Source organism: Brachionichthys hirsutus, chromosome 15 (assembly GCF_040956055.1).
Source record: "Brachionichthys hirsutus isolate HB-005 chromosome 15, CSIRO-AGI_Bhir_v1, whole genome shotgun sequence".
Classification (NCBI taxonomy): domain Eukaryota; kingdom Metazoa; phylum Chordata; class Actinopteri; order Lophiiformes; family Brachionichthyidae; genus Brachionichthys; species Brachionichthys hirsutus.
Window position 1 is genome coordinate 8,844,079 of NC_090911.1, and position 19,599 is coordinate 8,863,677.

The 19,599-nt window shown below is 42.9% G+C and overlaps 1 protein-coding gene across 1 annotated transcript; it reads left to right on the forward strand.

The window, feature by feature from the left end:
• Window positions 1-10,804, forward strand: nyap2b (neuronal tyrosine-phosphorylated phosphoinositide-3-kinase adaptor 2b). The gene is made up of 8 exons (XM_068749196.1): window positions 1-179; window positions 2,878-3,188; window positions 5,887-6,966; window positions 8,659-9,076; window positions 9,134-9,345; window positions 9,481-9,894; window positions 10,001-10,095; window positions 10,526-10,804. The coding sequence occupies exons 1-8, from the start codon at window positions 1-3 to the stop codon at window positions 10,802-10,804; spliced, it is 2,988 nt and encodes a 995-aa protein (XP_068605297.1).
• The last annotated feature ends 8,795 nt before the right edge of the window (window positions 10,805-19,599 follow it).

Below are 19,599 nucleotides of genomic sequence, written 5' to 3' on the forward strand. Positions count from 1 at the left end.
ATGATGAGCTCCAAAGAGGAGGAAGCGCTTCGTTTTTTCCAGTATGTTGAAGAGAACGGGCTGCGAGCATACAATGGCCTCGTAGCTCAGAACTTGGACCACGCCAGGAATGAGAGGAATATGACGTTCCTGCAGGAGAAAAACGACAAGAAGAGAAAGCAGGAGGAAGCCATACGACGGTGAGAAGGAAACACACAGTTTCTCACAGTCTCAAAAGAACATCCATAAAGAAGTGAAACACTTTGATTGCCTGACAATTAGCCCTAATGATGCAGAAAGCTCCGCAAACATCACTTAATAATGGGAAGGCTTAGGAAAATTGTCAAACGCTGTCATACAATCTAAAATTCATTTGTGCTCAGTCCGTCTGCCTGACAAAGCGTGGCATATTTAAGCAGCTGTTGAGCATTTTAGATGATTACATTGGCGTAGCACTGGAAGCTGAGCGTCCGGACGCGGCCAGATGTGGCTCGTCTTAACTGATTTGTTCTGGGACACTTTGAACCCCCGACGCGATTCTGTCAAATGGTCAAGCTTTTCAAAAAGTGACGTTTTGCCACTGCCGCAGCCCTTTTCAGCACATTATACTGTATACACATGGCAAATGTATTGCCTTTTCAAAGCTGATTTACTGATCTACTCTGGGCTCTCATTTCTCATTTGCCAATAAAATCTTCCCAGCCTCTATTCTCATCAGCGATATGACACAATATTCCCTGCACGGTTACTTGGGGGGTGACGTCTGAGGAAAGTAGCTGTTAATGTAGGTAAAATATTAATACACAGTCACTGGGGGGGAGAAGTCTAAAAAATAACTGGATTTTTTTATGAAGTCTACAAGTAGGTCAGCGAGACAAGCCTTTTTTTTTTTTTTACAGTAACTGACTAATACTGTGGGAGGTTGAGAGGGCTCGGGTGCCTGCTTTGCATTGACGTGTGACCATCTATGTGCATGCTTTTATTCACAATTACATCCATGGGCATAAACAATGTCAATTCTGTTATTGTTTGGGAAAAAAAACCCAAATGGCCTGTACGATTGTCTGAGTGTGAAATAGCTTGTTAGAGCAAATGTGTTTAAGAGTGGTGGGGGAGAGAAGAAGAAAAAAACTGTTAGAGATTAAGCGTGCGCTCAGTTGCAGGAGATGTGTTCTGCCTGGTGACAGCTGGAACAGTCATAGGCCAATCAGATCGGCACATTAGGTTTGAGTGAGGCGGGCCTGGCTGCTGGCTCTGGATTTCTTTTATTGTATTTCATCAGAAGTTATATATGTGTGTAGACCCACACATACACACGTACAGACATACACACAGGTACATACACACACACATACACACAAATACCACACACTTACATTAACTTATATTTACATATGCTTGCAAATTCAAAACGGCTGCCGTCCTTTCTTTTACCTTTTCGCACGCACGCACACGCATGCACGCAGAGGCAGGCATCTTTTTTTGCATACGGAGGCCGGCCTCTCTGCTTCTGCATTTTGATTGTTTCTGTGATGTTGTTTTACGCGTCCCATTGTGTCACAGCGAGGGAACCAGAGCTGCCTGACGACAAGTCAACTCCAACTGCTCCGAGTGCACCTGTGATCTGTCAGCCAGCCAATCACTGGGCAAATGTCCTATAAATAATCCTGTCACCGCTACTCCCGTCACACCCACCAACCCACCCATGTATATGCCTGCGCCTACACACAGTCCCAGCATATGCACTCCAAAAACCCATGGAAGGGAGGGCACTGCCGCTGACACCTGTGGCTGAATGCCATAGACGATTCCCAGCTTTCATTTAGGGATGTTGTTTTTTTTGCCAAAGCATTGATGACAAATATTTTTTACGTAGAGTCTGCATCAACAAAATCCTGATGCTAACATTCAATAGAGCTTTCTTTAAAATAACAATGTCCAATTGTTGCTGCAGAGACCTTTTGCTTGTATCGCTGCTGACGTTATATAACAAAATGCATAAGATCTGCACACGATGCACACGTGCACTTTATTATTGTTATGTGCTGGCAGCTGGTTTTATATCTGGTTTTTATGGGCACCCTGTTGCTAGGCAAAGTTAAGCCCTTAACCATTGAAACCACCCCACCAAGCACCTTCTGTTCAGCAACTAGCCTGGAGGGAGTCAGAGTCAGCAAAGTCTCACGCTGAGCTCACACACATGTGCACGTATACATCGGATACATCGGGGACACACACACGCACACGTGTGTGTGTGTGTGTAAAAGAAGAGAAGCTAGTTCATCTTGCTTTGTGTCATTTGTTAAACAAATGTTCATCATTGGCCTCAGTTGTGACGCTCATATAAGAACAAATAAATACTGCAGAGATCGACTGTGCGTACTTTATACTGCAAACGCATCAGATTTTTTTGCAAACAATTTTCTTGAAATACAGTCACATGTGGAGCTTATTTATCCTGCCAAACAGCGAGAGAAAGATGGAGAGAGCACAATAGAAAGAGAACCCTTCTTTCCCCCAATGCCACACAGCACTCAGACACATCATTGATGCTCCAGTGGGGCTAATAGTCCATTTATAGTGATTGATTGTGTGCAGGCTGGGGGTTTTCCATGGTATCATCATGTGTGGCTGTGGCCCTATCTCTAGTCGCAGGGAGGGCTAAACTCAAATCAATGTTGTGCCCTATTTTATGTGGCATCAGCATGTCTGGAGACGCATCAAAATGTCTTTCTGAGAGAAACTAGAAACTTCCAGGAGATTGTGTGGCACGTGGGATGGGAAATATTTGTCATATGATGTCTATGTTGCTTCATTTATTAGCGATACTCGCATGGATATGTCCGTTGTCTTGACCTCTCTCACCCGTGTGTCCCGCCGCCTCTGCTTCTATTTTAGAACGGGTGAAGATATAGCAACCGAAGGCAAGCAATTACGCATGGGCTCCATTACCGTGCTGGACCCTCAGGAACGCATGCACCACCCACATGCTCTCGCCTGTGGGCAGGGCTTCTCCGTGCGCTCCCAGTCCCTCCACTCTGTAGGCGGTGGGAACGGCGGGGGTGGAGGGGAGGAGGAAGTGGGGAGCCCGACCTCTAGGAAGCAGCCTCCACCCAAGCCCAGGAGGGACCCGGCCACCAAGCTGAGTATGTCATCCGAGGCAGTGGACCACAGTCTCATGTCCACCTGCCGTGGGGATAGATGCGATGGTGAGTGGTGGTGGCACCTCACACCAAACTGACGCGCTATCTATAGACGTTCTCCGCAGTAACCTCCTACAGTGATGTGACACCTGACTGTTCACTGCAGCCTTCTAACTGAGTGCCTGAGCAAGATGCTGATGGAAAACAACAGCACCATGTGGTTATACAACATTATTTAAACAAGGTTTATTACATGGAGATGTTTAAAGGGTGGTAGGAAGAGTGCTTAAGTGACACTGGACTAGTCTGCACGCAAACCAGAACAATTAAGTCCACAGTTTAGAGCTAAAATATCTGAACAAAGGTTGCAAAATTTAAAGATAATTATAACTTCATATTTTTTTTAAATGGACACTTTCCTTTGCATTACTGTCAGATGAAGAAATGTATATGTCATTCTGTATTAGATTGCATATCGTAATCACTACTGCAAAATGTCGAATCTATTTTTGGAATATTTGAGCGTAAATGAATTTCTCACCTTGTGAATGCTATCGTAGGATGCTATATAGAATAGATATTCACGTTTTTGCAACCCATCGTTACATTACGCTTAGCAGTGCGTACTGCTAAGCGTAATGTAATGATGTAATTGATGTAGCGATAAGGGCTGAGCACGCCGATGAAGCTCTGGCACCTTCATGCAGTCATGGCCCAGAGCAGAGTTCTGGTTCTTGAAGGTTAATGGTCTCTGTAAGTTTACACAGCTGTGCCGAGTGCTCATAAAGAAGAAGGTGTAAGTACCTTGACAAGTTCAATAACCTTATTTAATACTGTCTTGTGGAAAAACCTCTACGAGACCAAGGCCAAATTAGGTTCGACTGTGCATCAGCTCACTGTCAGAAAAAGCTTTATTGAATAGGACAGGAAGCAATTGAGCCCAAGGATCGAAGACACAAAGAGAATCGCTGCTGGAGCAAATGAATACGGCCTGGAATTCAACAGTGTTAGTGCAAAAAAAATGAATCCACCACAGTATGTGTTGTCAGGACAATGACAAAAATAATAAGCATTGCTGAATTAAACTGATATTTGGAGTATAATATCTCGGAAGCAGGTGTCTGAGAGCGAAAATATTTCCCAGCTGCAGAAATCTTTGACTCCATTTCAGCTCGGATGCTTCGCTGTTATGTTTAGGGAGTCGCCCAGCCTGGCTCAGATTGGTGGGGATCTCTCTATGTGCACACAGATCTTCCTGGGCACCACGGCAACCATCCCACAGAAACGAGACCCCCTGCAGCTCAGCCAATCACAGAATGACTGAGTGGCTCTAGCCAATGGGGCTCTAGAGAGGCAGAAGTCTGAGGCAGCTCAACAAATCAGAGTGAGCATGTGGGGGGGGTGTCCCGGGCTAAGGGGAGGGCTGCGCGCTCTGTAGCTGGAAGAGGAGGAGCTTGTCAGAGTAGAATTCATTCATTAAGGAGGAGCGATTGACCCAGATTTATTTTCCCCAGGAGGAGAGGGAGGGGGTAGGGTGTTGCAGATAAACACATCCGCTTCGGGGGGTAGAAAGGCAGCATTTGAGGCAGGAAGAGAAGGGATAGGGAAGTAGAGATGTTTGGAGGGTGCTGAAACCAATCTCAAGATTGTCCAATGCAAAGCTGTTCATTTAATCATGCACGTTGCGATTGTTGGAAACAGGAACACGTCACTCTACTGTGCATAGACTCATACAGATGAATGAGAGCAAGCACACATTGTTGTGTACAATAATATCAGCACAGTCAACACATACCAGATCACATCTGGGTTTAATCACATTTTCTATTAGCACCTTAATAATAAGTGGTAATGAGGAGAAAATGTGGAACAAATTCTTGTTTCATCATCAGTTAAAATGATCATCTTCATCCTGGATAAATGTACGGTGTGCAAAACATCAACACAAATGACTTTCCTGTTTTGATTGTAAGGCTTTTTTTTAAACGCTTAAAGGTGTTTTTTCTCAATTTTATGTCTGCTAATGAAAGACTGGTTGTATACATGCATGTCTGCCTGCATGCACATAGTGGCTCGTGGTGAGTCATGTGGTTATATGAAGTATGTGTGAGTCTGGGCCATCTGGCATCTGAATTATTAAAGGTGTAAAATCTGCAATTTGAAGATTCCAGACATGTTCCGATTTTAAAATACACGCATTTCCTGCCGATCTTGGCAAGGGGCAGTCCTAAAACATCTTGCTGTCTGACCTTGAATCACAGAGTGTACCGCTCCATAGTATGTCTGTCTATTGTGTACTGAACGTAGTAGCTCGTCAACGTGAGAACTGTACTATAGCCTCGCTGCACCACATCTAAAGAGATTCACACTGCAATGTTATGTCATCACGATATGGAAAAAGCTCCACAGTGTGTGTGACCCAGATACTATACTTGCATTCCACTGCTGTATATGTGACCTAGAAACATGTATATGCCACACAAATGACTCAAGACATCGCTCACAACTGTACATGTTGGCCCACATCTGATTGTAGGGATTGCAGTAATGATAATGCCTTATTTTAGAATTGAAAATTGTGTATGATGGCAACAAATAATAACAGAAGCATAATTGGAATAGTGAATTCATACCACAAAATAAAACACTGTTCAATATGGTAAATGTACATGAATACTCCTTTTGAGTTGTCAAGTTGTGTTTGCGATTGTGGTTCTCTACAATGAAGTTTCATGCTTACACTTTCTTTCGGACTTTCCTTTAGCAGCTCAAGGCTGCAGTGAAGACTGCAAGAGAGTGCCCCCACCCAAACCCAAGAGGAACCCCAACACGCAGCTGAGTGTGTCCTTTGATGAGTCCTACATTAAGAGCCACGGGGTAAGTGGGATTGGCCTCTCCAAACCCCTCCACCACATCCCATCTCCCTGCAAGTGCAAGCCCTCGCCTCCGCAGAGTGACGAGAGCCCTACAGAAGACTGTGAAGATGAACCTGTCTACATAGAGATGGGAGGCATTGATGTCGGCGCACGTGAACCCTTAAAGAGTGAGGATGAAGAGCCAGGAGAGTCCGTGTATGAGGAGATGAAGTACCCAATTCTGGATGACATGGAGTACCGCACTGACCCTGTGGGATGTCGCTCTGCCTGCCCAACTCCGGCACCCTATGACCCTGAACCTCTCAGTCGCTGCTCCACACCTCGCAACATTCCCCTTTGTGACATTCCTGCACCCTTTCCAAATTTACTCACCCATCGGCCTCCTCTGCTGGTTTTCCCACCAGCACCAGCCCAATGCTCACCCAACTCAGATGAGTCTCCTCTCACCCCTCTGGATGTAACAAAATTGCCCATGCTGGAGAACCAATCCTACAGCAAATCCCCAACTTCCTCCAACGAGTCGCCCTCCTCTGCACACATCCGCAGGGAACTCACGGCGACCCCAACCCTAACCGTATCTGGCCGCTCCTCTGCTCCTCCTTTACCCTGTGCCCTTTACAAATCCTCCTCCTCCTCATCCTCCTACCAGCGCAGCCACTCTGCTTGCCCATCGCCGGTCAGCATGGGCCGCTGTCTCACCCCTCTCAGCCTCATGCGTACTCCTCCATTCGACACGCCAATGCCGTTCCCCGGGGGTCTGCCACGGAGCGCCTCTGCCACCCCTCATGGCAAAGGCTCACCGCCTCAAGATAGTGCAACTCGACTTCACGGCTCTATGCAGAATGTGTCAACAGGCCGCTCACGGACACCAACCAGCCCGCTGGATGAGCTGACCAACCTGTTCACCACAGGAAGGAACATGCTGAAGAAGAATTCCAGTGGCAGGAAGTCCAAAGAGCCCGGAGAGAGTGAGTCACCTCCCACTTGGAACAATAATTAGCTATATGTATTTTAATATTATACGAGACCGAGTTTCATAATTGAGAGCGAGCAGGAGTTAAATCTTTGACTTTTTAAGGATGACGTGGTGTCTAAAATGTTTCTCTGCAGGAACACAATTAGTTTCCAGTCAGTGTCATTTATTCCTGTTTTCGGTTACCACGTTAAACCTTGCTAAGTTAGGAGGATGTGCAGAGAAAGTGTCACTTTTATGTGCAATGCTGTTGTTTGTGATACTCTCTCCAACCTTCGGTTCAGATGAGCCAAGACTGATACAGATCATATGATTTAAGATGAAGGGATTAGAGACTAAAGCAGACAGCATGTCCCTCAAACCTACTCATGGCATTAGGCCATCCGGCAGCATTACATCAATGTTTAAATACAGTTCGCTATGCTCACTCTAGGTTCTGCCAAAATGAATTAACCTGGGAAGGAAAACACAATTTGCATGCAATGATGCAAGTCTGCAAAGAAGACACTGAAACTCTCGATCACTTATGCTGACATTTTCTATTGATGCATATAAACATGACTGCAAACATTAAACTAAACAAGAAAATGAGAGTATAATGCAGGTTCTCAGTTATCCAGGTCATGGTAAAATGTTGTTACTTCCTTTTCAGTATTGAAAATGTCCATGTTGCCCTTCTACTATTACAAAAGTATTTTGGAAGTTGATACAAAGCTCTCAAATGGTCCTAAATGAGTCTATAAATTACAAAGAGTAAAAAAATCAACACATCCATCCTTACTCAGTGCTCTTAGCAACTACAACATAGCAACAGTGGAAGGAGGAGAAATCCCCGTTTCTTATTTGCAGATTCCTTCCCCATGGGTAATGCAGCCAATCACGGCTTAGGGCATGCTGGTGTGTACAACGGTACAATGAGCTCCTGAGCTGTAGCTCTGAATTCAAATCTACAACTGATCAGAAGATTCTTGGAGTCTCTGTTCTGTCCAATCAGCACATACTCGACTCATGATTGAGCCAATCTGGTAGCTGTGCAGGCTGTGGATGGAGATGGTGGAAGCTGAGGAGATTATAGAATGTGGATTGAAAATACTTTTTACCAAAATTATACATATATTCCTATAAATGACTATTTATTCCACATTTCTCTGTTAAACTCTATACTTTCTATGTATTGTCTAAAATATATCTTTGGTTATTACTGTCTTTCTATCCTTTTCTGAGGAAACGACTACGCACTGACCCACTTACTCACCGATTAATCAGCACACGCCCCCTTATATACGCACATATGCATGCCCGCCAACACACTATAAAGTAATGTATGACATTATATGATAAGGAGCGTTTGTGCATGGCACTGTATATTAAATGTGTAATTTGTATTGGTTTAATAAAAAATAACTGGACAGCTAATGATTGTGCATCACCATGATGAAGTACAACACAAATGTAATTTTCACTCACATCAACATCCACATTCTACACTGGTCATTTACTCCAGCAGCATCAGTGGGTGACACCTACAGGACAAATTATAGTAGTGCAGAAACTTGGAGCAGAAAAACTATTATTCATTGGGGGGGGGGGTTCTAATCCTAGCTGATTTTTTCCCCCACTGTAAAGCTAAAGAAGTTTTGATTATAAAATAATTTCAGTTTGATGATTTTTCTCTGCGCTTTTACAGCTGAGTCCAAAAGCAAGTCTCACAGTGAGTCCAAACGCGAAGGCAAGGAACGCCATAGTCACAGCAAGGAATCCAAGCGAGAGTCCAAGGATCGGCACAACAAAGATTCTTCTCACCGCAGGGACAGGGACAAAGGCAAAGATAAAGACAAAGAAAGAGGGAACAACAATGCAGAATCATTCTCCCACAGACGCAACAGCAAAGACCGCACATGCACTGGTCTAGATGCGCCTCCTATTCGCAGGGATAGTAGGGACCAGGGCTGCAGCAGTGTGGACCCGACACCATTGATGAGAAGAGACTCCAAGGACAGAGGAATCAGCAACGGTGATCTGAAACCAAGGAGAGACAGCAAAGATCGGACTGGGGGACATGGAATGGAGTCTTTGCTAAGACAGGATACCAAGGACAGAGATAGGCTGTTGGATCAGCCACCAGAGCTGTTGCCAAGACAAGACAGCAAGGAAAGGGCAAGAAATGGTATAGACTGTAGGAACGATAGCCGAGAGAGGCTACTGGATCAGCCACCTGAGCTCCTACCGCGACAGGATAGTAAGGAGAGAGTTCGGAATGGTATGGACTCAAAGAATGAAAGCAGGGATATGCCACCTGAGATTTTACCCCGACAGGAGGGCAAAGACAGGGCTAAAACTGGAGCTGAACACAGGCACGAGAGCAAAGAGCATCGTCCTGATCTGTTACCACGACAGGATAGCAAGGAGAGAGTTAGGAATGAACTAGAGCATAAACATGAAGGTAGAATAGATCAACCGCCTGAGATCCTACCCCAACAAGAGACATCAAGAAATAGCAATGGCAAAGACCGGGTTGGCTACAGCTTTGAATCCAAGCTTGAGGGGAGAGATCGGAGTTGCCATAACGGAGGAGATTTTCCTCCTCCTCTTCTGCCCAGACAGGACAGTAAAGATATTTGCAGAACTGGGCTTGAAGTGAGACGAGACAGCAAAGACAGGAGTTCAGAGCAGCACCATTATGACACCAAGAGCACAAAGAGCCCTTCTACAGTGGATCACAGGTGCGATAATAAAGAAAGGTGCTACCGATCCGACGGCACACCCAGGCAAAACAAGAGAGCCAATTTCAGCATAGACCAATCAAAAGCACAAGAGAGGAATAGCAGCACAGCATCAGGGCTCCAATCGTCCACGACGACGACACCTACTCACAACAGAAGATCGTCTGGTAGCTCACCGACGAGCATGGGACCAGGAAATGGTAGGATACTATTAGGATTTATAATAGAGCATTTGGCTGTTAAGAAAAGGTACATTCCATAAATCATTTTCCAAAATGTGTGATTACCCCCCCTCTGCTGTTGCAGATGTGAAAGCAGCAGCTAAGTGTGGCCGCTCACCTTCTATGCCTTCACCAATGGGAACTCCACAGAGGAGAACAGCAGAGGCACAACAAAGTCAGGTGTGTGGATTAGCTTGAGTTTCGGAAGACCTATTTTTAAAATTTATATTGTAATGTTATCTCACCAGACACATGTCTGCAATCCATTTTTCTTCTGAGGCTTTCTCAGTTGTTGGAATTTTGAGAGAGAGAGAGACAGAAACCCTAACCCTAAACTCTAAATCTTATGATAGTTGTAGTCAGTGAAATATGATTAAACTATACCTGCACATGTCGAGATGAAGCACATTAGATGAGTTTGGAACTTAAACTCTCACAAAATCATACCTCGACACTGATTGGACTTTATTTAATCATTAAAAATTAGTTGATGATCTTGAGAAATGATTTCAAGACGGCTCTCAGGGGCCGTAAATTGTGCAAATTAACTTTGAAGTCAAGCTGTGTTCTCTTTACTTAACGCAAATTTCCGGCCCTCCAGATGCCCCAGATGCCATGGATCTGTGGAGACAACACCATGCTGGAACAGATAGAGAGGAAACGGACCCTCTGCATGGAGATCCGCTCCAGACAACATTCATACCTACAGAGATCTCTTGAGAGGCCCCCTCCTCCGGAGAGGAACGAGGACAGGCACCAGGAGCAGAGTCAATGCAAGCTGGAAACCGCACCAGTCCTGTCAGGCTGGGGGAAAAGCAGTGGGCCCAAAAAAATCGGTCCTCCCCCTTACCCCGCTCAGACAACTGTATTCTGGGACACTGCCATCTGACAGCAATGGCACATTTACTCCTCCCCATCACACGACCCTGTGTTACCCCCCTCCCTCATTCTTCTGCTGATTCTTCCCTACAACATCAGAGGTGTCAGGACAGCCAAGGGGAGGATAACTTGCTGATGTCAAAAGGATAATGGTGGTTACCATAGCAATATTTCTGCTTGTTCAGGTTGTCATGTTTCTTATCATCACTGGTGATATTTGATATTTTTCTATTTCCTGTGATTTCATTGTAATATAATTCGTAGAGTAGATATTTGATGAATAGATATTTTCTAAATGAAATGAGGATTGAAAAAGCAAATTATGTATAGTAGCTGTAGATGCAATCTAATGTTTCTTTTTTTTTTGTCATTTCGCTTTTGGTTCTTTGACATTTGAAAGCATAATCTATCAATACGTGTATACTGTAGTAGCATTAATGTTATCTTTTTTTTCTGCCCAAAAGCACTCAAATGAATGAACGATTCTGTTCAGTCTATATATACTTTCCATTTTCACTGTTGTATCGTAAATCGAGGCGTTAACGTTGATGTGCTTTAGATGCCAGCGCTGTCCATGCCTGGTAGAGTACCGGTATGTTCTAGAATGTACAACAGTCGGTCCTAGAACAAAAACGGGAGTGTACTGTTTGTATATTACGGCAAGAAACAGTTTGGTCACTAAATCAAAGCCTTTGGAAGCAGTTTCATCGTTTTAAAGTTAAAAAAAGAAATTGTTGGCTGATAGATTGTTTGAGGATGTGTGAAAAGATTCTCCTACATTTCAGCCATGCTATGAGGGTGGGATGGAGAGGTAGTAAATTAGAGCATACCTTATAAGCATTATAATTTCCAAAAAACCAGCCAAAGCCTGTAAAAAATTAGATACGAGTGCGGTTGCACTTTTGGAACGGTTGGTTATTAGAAATGGTGTTGGAGGCAAGAACTGGAAAGTGGCAGCACACTTGCGTAGCCATGTACACTGGTAGCGCCGCGACACAGTGCAAATACCTGATGACCAACAACCAGCCCGTACAATCAATACCTGAGCTTTTAGAGCATTTCTTCATTTTACTGCAGATTGTAATAGCCATATGCACTTGCTTAAGAAATAACTTTCAAGATTATGCTTATATTTAAATATATATATACATATATATTTTTGAAAACATTGAAAAATTAGCTGTGCCATGCAAGTTTAAATTTACAGGTGCGGCAGGCAAGCCTCATGAGGCTGGCTTTGTGTGACATGCAGTCAACTATGATTGGTTGTCGCTGACAATATCCCCCCCAATTAAATTTTCTGGCAACCATTCTGGAAATTTGAAGCCATTAAGGACCTAGAACGTGGCAACCGCTCTTACCCAGTTGAGCAGACAGGGGTTGCACAAGGGCCTCCAGATCTTTGAGGCTTTTGTGAAAAGAAGAAGAAAAAAAAATCTGTACTAGCCATCATATTCCATTCCAATCAATCAGGCTGATTAAATATCCCCGTGTCTCTCCCGCTACCTCAGCCCGCTACTTACATTATCTCAATTGGGTCTCTAGCACAATAAAATGCAACGTTGGCATTGCCAAAAGAGTTAGTCCTGAGACTGGAGTGGAAGTGCAGTACCCCCTCTATGGTGAGAGTCAATGCTACAAGGGTCACACTGTGTCATACCTGGACGTGTGTGTGTGTGTGTGTGTGTGTGTGTGTGTGTGTGTGTGTGAATGAGAGAGTTGTGTGCATTTGTGTGTGCCAAGTGTTCATATTGTATGCAAGCTGAATCTATAAAAACGATTGTTTTAAGACATTCACTTTGCCCCGTCCATAACATTGGTGGGTGGAGGTTGGAAATGTACTATTGATGATGTACAATCTTTTTGTGTGTTTAAACGTGCACTGTGAAACGGTAGAGAGAGCACCGCACCGTTAGAGTCCTCCGTCTTATTGCACTGAGTGTTCTCTTGTTTTGCGTACTAAAAAAAGAAAAGCAAAAAATATATTCGAGGAAAAAAAAGTACTGTATTCTGATTGTCAATTGGGTTCTGTTGAGAGAAATAAATATGAACTTGAAACCCACTCTGGAAACCTGTATAACAGTGAAATTATTCATGTTTTCCGATTTTTTAATGTAGGATTTTATATATATATTTTTTCCGAATGCGGTTGCTATTGAACACAGAATGGCGTGTGGTGGTAAGAGGTTTAATATTTTTCTAATGGAGGTGAACAAGGTGAGAAGCGGTTGCTCTTGAGAATGAATTAATTCTGATTTCAACAATCGTCTGCAAAGATTACCGGAATACCAAATACTTCAGAAATTGGATTTGATCAATGAAATCAGGAACATCGATTGAAAAAGGTAAGGGGTGAATAAAATACAAAGCTACATATATTTAATCAACAAATACAAGGAAGGAGAATTGAGTTGCTAGAATGGCTTCAAGGTTTTATCTTTCTTGGAGGCAGACATGGCACTGATTGGCCTTGCTGCCTTGTTGGTGCCAGTTCTTAGGGTGATAAACTGCTCGGTGGGGGCAGATGGCAGTTAGCCAAAAACTTTAGAGATCGGCAACACAGTGACAGGAACCACATGCTCCCTGGCACTCTATGATGGGATCCTTAAGACAGTCACCAGATGAAGTCAGAGACTGGCCACCACCCTCATCACCAGCCCCTGAGTGCTAAAGAGAAGATGTAAACAGGGTCTATTTTTTATTTTTGTTTGATGGGTGCAATCAAGCCATCCATGGGAAAGCCAGAGCAGAGCAAGCAGAGTGAACGCACAGTCCAGTGTGGATAAAGATGGAGAAAAGAACGACACTGAAATAGAAAAGAAGGACGGAGTCCAACAAAAATGACAAAAACTGTCCAAAGTTTGGACTAACCACACAAAAAGATGCAATGTTTGCACTGTCAAACAGAGCAGGCGTATTCCAACAGGAGTGTTGCAGCACTCTTCTTTGTTATGCCACAATGCTTCCACTGGAGGGCAGGCCAGATACATGCTTCTTTCAATGCACTTTCCTTCGTTGTCTCAAACTGAATACAGTACAATACGAAATAGTAGAGTAGAGGTTTGACAAGAGATCTCTTGTGCTTAAAGTCAAAACATTTTCTGCATGTTTTCAATGCACGACATCCATTTAGGGAGAAGACGGATCTACTGGGATTCCCGGAGTCCCTGACTTTATCATGTCATGAATACCATTTAAACCTGGAATACATGAGATGATAAATGCTGTTAACTACAAAGGTGTTTTATTCAGTCATTTGATGCGTTTGAGGATTATGTTTGAAATGTCTTTGATGGTTTGGACATGTCCAGAGGAGAGACAGGGACTATATGGGTCGAAGTGATGCTGAGGATGGAACTGCCAGGGAACAAAGCTAGAGGTCGACCCAGGAGAAGATACATGGACGTAGTGAGGGAGGACATGAGAGTGGCTGGTGTTGGGGAGGACGATGCAAAGGACAGGGTGAAGTGGAGAATGTTGATTTGATGTGGCTTGTCTCTCACTGGACAAGCCGAGAGTACAGTAGTATTAGTTTGAAATGTCTTCAGCTTTGTTTTTGCTTCATTGGGTCCACCTGGGCTGCCTGGGCCAAAGGTAATAAAACATTTTGGCAGGGTGGGCCAGCTCTTAAGTGCATTTTGTATTTAGGATGGGCGAGACTGCAGAATGGCTCAGCACTTGCTGCATATTAAGACATTTATTAGTGAGATCTTGGTGCACAAGAATTTTTGAATGCGACGCTGCATTACCTGTGTCTCTTCCCCATCCTCTCAGATCTAATTTTGAATGCAGTGCTTTCTTTTTCTGGAATTCTCCCAGTAGTGGTGACAACGCTACATTTCACCACGGTGGAAGAATAACTCTGCTTTGAAAAGAACGCCATCTCTTTAAGGTTCAGATCAGCTGCTTGATTTGGTGTCAGAAATAACTGTTTTATTATGGACTGGAAGAGAAACACTTTTATTTGACTTATTGCATCACAAGAAAACGCAGTACCTTGACTACTAGGGTGACACCGAGTGCACAAAAATTAATTTAAACATCACTATTGTCTGTTTGGTCACTGTGGATACTATTAATTCACTTGGCCCAGAGTCTTGATGAAACCCTTGAGAAGGTGAAGTCACCTTCTTATAACGTGTCAAATGCTTAATAGTTTGTGTGACACACAAAAGACCCAGAAGAATTTGAATGTGGCCATTCCAATGGTGAAGCGATAAGAAGTGGCTATTATCAGGAATTAAGGGAGTGGACCAGAGCCGTTGTCATACAGGATGGTCACCTCTATAGTCCATAAAATCCTGATTAAAAATGCTTTCAAAGGACATTTTCCCTATAATTTCCTTGGCCCAAAGGGAATCCCGGAGAGCCTGGGAATATTTTTACAGGGTTCCCAGGTCTCGACGCGGAGGTCGGTGATCCTGGAACAGAAGTATGCATCTATCTCTTTTATTGAGATAGCAGTTTAATCCATAATAAGCATCTATGACATAACAAATGCTGTGATCATTTTCATACCTCACTTGCTTCAAGTAAAGTTTCGTTTGAGTACATTACACAAAAAAATAGGATAATTATTCATTCATTTTCATTTTCTCATTTTCATACATTTTAATTGCGTTTAGAACATGAATAACAAACTGACATTGAGAACAATCCAGACAATCCCAGGGTGTGATAGCAACTGTGTTGTCATTTCCCGATGACTCAAGCTGTCCGTCATTAAAACATGCACCAACTGTCCTAGCAACTGCCAGATGGCTGGAAAATCATTAGCCTGTCTATAATGTGCTGATGTCATTGAAATGAGTCCACTGCTTTCTTCCAGTGTCCTGAAAAGACCAGCGAGTCATGGAAAAGTAGGAGGTCATAATAAGAGGCACATACGTAGACTGGAAGCATGTCATAAAGGTGATGCTTTTCCTGAGTTTTTTTTTTTTTTTTATCGCTGTGTTGTCAATTGTGTCACCACTCTAAAAGCAGTTTGAATTGAAGCACGTTACATAATGCATGGAAACGATCACGTAATTCCTGCATGGAAATTTTCACAATGCCTTCCCAAATGAACATTCTGGATGAAACCAGACACAGTACATCCAGATCTTTAGAGGGTACGGCATAAGTTTTTTTTTTATCATTATAATTCTTTCAGTTGGAATGCATACTAGAAAAGCATAAATGGGGTTTTCAATGTTAAAATTAAATACATTTTCCTGACCTCATTCTGGATCAGATCCAGAAGACATTTTACATGATAGTTCATGTCAGACACCTTAATGACTGTGATTTTTGGTGAGAGAATTGAATTATTAAAAATCTAAAAGCATTATTTTTCATGATACTGACTGCAAACAGATTAACTAACAAATATCAAAGAAATATCTTCTTATCAGAGGTTAAAAAAAGAAACAAAAAAAACAACCTCATGACACTTTATCATTCAAATTCCAGTCTGTGGGATTTGGTGGCATCTTGTGGTGTTGGTTGCAGATTGCGACTTTGCATTTGTTCTGACTGTTCTGGGCTACAGTAGAAACATGGCGGTGGTAGACTCCACACATGACACTTATTCTAGTTAAAAATAATTATGAATATTGGATTAAATGTCTGCTCCTACATGGTGCACGTTGGACCTTTAAAACATATTCTAATAAGCTCTGTCCATGCGACGTGGTTGCATATTTACAGCATGTATTATTGTAGCCTCTAGAGAATAATGCCTTAATTCAGATACAGAAGAGCTGTTAAGTTAAACAGAGTGGAAACCTCATTTAAGAGAACAAACTCACAAGGGTGTAACAAATGATAAGATGACCTTTATGGCATCTGAATATCCCGGTATCTCTGCACTGGCCAATGATCCTGCTTCAGCTAATGCAATCATTGTTTGCCTTCTGTCACTGTCATTAATGTTTTACTTTACATGAATGGGCACTCTCCTGACTTCCATCAATCTACTTTGAGTCTTTCAGTTTTACAAGTTAAGCCAGTGACGACATCAGGCTCACCTTCACTTAGACCACGAGAATACACAGGAAGGACCTGGATGGTGAGAATGTCCTTCTTGAGAACTTTTGTCTTACTAATTGCTGCCATAAATTAAATAACACATGCTTCAGAGCATTAATGGAGGCCCACAATAATTTGGGGATGGTTTTTCCGCAAATTGCACACTCCTCCTCCCTGTTTGGGCCCAAGTATCACTTTAAAAACAGGAGCAGCACTGTGCTCAACATTTACGGTGCACATCGGCATTGGGTGTCCTGGTGTCTTCACAGAAAGGAAATTATCTTAGAAAGAAGCGTACAAAAAATATTTAGAGAGCAAAGATGGTCCATATTCTGTGCATTTTGGCACTTTTGTGTTTTGCATCATGTGTTGCAAAAAACACAGACACTGAACAGGAATTTGAAGACCTCCAGCTGCAGCAACATTTAATGCCATGGCTCGACAAATTACAGGAGATGCAGGTAATGTGTTTTAGTCTTCTTGGTTCAGTGCTCCATTGTTTTGTGTGTGTGTGTGTGGGGTGTGTGTGCGTGTAGGTGTGTGTGTGTGTGTGTTTGTGTGTGTTTCCAAAACATAATGCCAGGTTCAAAACCTATGGCTGAAGCTGACAGTCTGTCACAGGGGCAGATTCTTCCATCTGTCCACACATAAGTGTATTTTTTATACCCAGAGAAATGGTCTGCGTGCTGTCAGAAGTACCTGCCTGATATCTGTCATTTGATTATCCTCATAACTTTATACCACTTTATAATTGCCCATCAAAGATTAGAGCGTTAACATTGCATTTCCCTTTCTGGCCATGAAGGCCATAATTCACTTACGATAATATTTTCTTCACAGGAGTGGACAAAGAAGCAAATCATCAAATCCGATAATGAAATAATCCTTCAAGAACCTACAGACTCGGAGGAACAGGAGAAGAATCGGCGTGGCCTGAAAGCCGTGACGGCACACCCTCGCAGAGAAGGCTGCAAAGTGGTCTACTGGAAAACCAGGACTGCCTGCTAACTGTGTTCTCACCCAAGAGCTGGGCTGCCTTCTGTTTAATGACGTAGATGATGAAGATGTAGTTTGATCTCAGCATAGCTTTGTGATTTATTGCTAATTTTCACTTCACCGCAGTCAATTTCAAAAGTTCTTTTGGTGCTTCGTGCTCTACACATAAAATATGTTAATTGCGTAGTTCCATCATTTAAAGAAACAATATTGTTTCACCAGGACGTGCACAGCTTTTCAAAACTTTTAAACAGTTTATAGTTTGATTCAAAACACTGCTGAAAAATCCTCCTTTGATCTAAAAAACTTCCTCCAGCTAAAATGAGTGCTTCATTGTATTTCTTTGTGCATCTGTTACATTTAAATCAGGCATTATCCCTGAATCGTGCATAAAGCAAAAAGTAGTTCTTTGTGTGTCCACATTATTTTCACCCTGTAATGATGGCTGTTCTCTTCTTTGATAAATCCTTATAAAGAAATAAGTGCATCATATTACGTTGTCTCTGAGCTTAATAAGACATACATTTTTTTGCTGAAAGTTTGGTTCCATAATGGCTTTATAAAGCGAGAGAAAGTCATAGGAAGTTGCAGTTTGTTTGGTTTGTTTTTTACATTTGCAGCTGTAGTTCTGGCTGTGTTCACAGTGACAAATCTATTTGTTTAGGTCTTTAAAAGAGCATAATTTGCGTTAAAACTGGATCAAAATATCTATGTGGACCTTTCCTGGTTTCTACAGGTGATGAGGATCAGAAACAAAGAATGCTATTTTAATGAGAAATGAAGGGAAAGAGTAGAGTTTTAGGAAGTGAGAAAGCCGAGGAAGAAGGGAGGATGATGAAGGAGCTGAGACATAACTGTGTTAAAGCAGCAGCAGTGGAGCAGCACTGCAGTCAAACCTTGGCTTGGAATCCTGTCCCTGGGCTATTTGGATTGAACAGAACATCTTCACTCTGTAGCGGGAACCACTGCCAGTGCATTAACATGCTCATACTGCAGCGCTTCTTCACCGAGTGCTCAGTGTGTGTGTGTGTGTGTGTGTGTGTGTGTACTTTGCGTGAACTTTTTTGAAAGGGGAAGCCAAAAGCAGAGAAAGAGAGGCAGAGAGACGGTAAAGGGAACTGTGTGTTTTGTCTTGGGACAGTGGATTTTCTGTCAAGGTACCACAGAAACCCACTCATTCAATCATTTCAGCATCTGTCGTCACTATCCGAGCAGTTCCACGCCATCCTCTTGGAGTAAGTGCATTAGAACCAATTATGCAACGCTTACACACTGCGCAGTGCAGAAAGGAATACTGAGCCAGCCAGATCAAAGCAGCATCGCTCTGCTCTAATTGAACAGAGACCAATTAATTTTAACGAGTAGAAAAGAACACCCCACTTCTGAGGAGGTGTTCCCTTAAAGGCCCCATATTATAAAAAACTCACTTTTCCCATGTTTCCACACAATTATGCTGGTTTGGGTCCTTATCAACCCAAAAAACAGCTAAATAAACCATCCAGTCAATTCTGCCTAGGTCTGTAATCACCTCCTGAAACGCATCTGGCAGAAATCCTCATTTATGTTCGAACGTGCACAAGATGCGTGTACACATGCATGCACATTCATTGAATTTAGTTTTCATTTTCGTTTTCAGAGGCTTCTCTGACAGAGCTGTTTGAAATGACGGACGCTGTCCTGCAAGCATCTGTTTGCTATTTTGACCAAACACTGTCACACATAATTCAAATATGTGTCTGGGAACTGCGTTAACTTGTGAAAGACAGGAAAAGAGAAACAAGAGAAGTTCCAGTAGGGCAG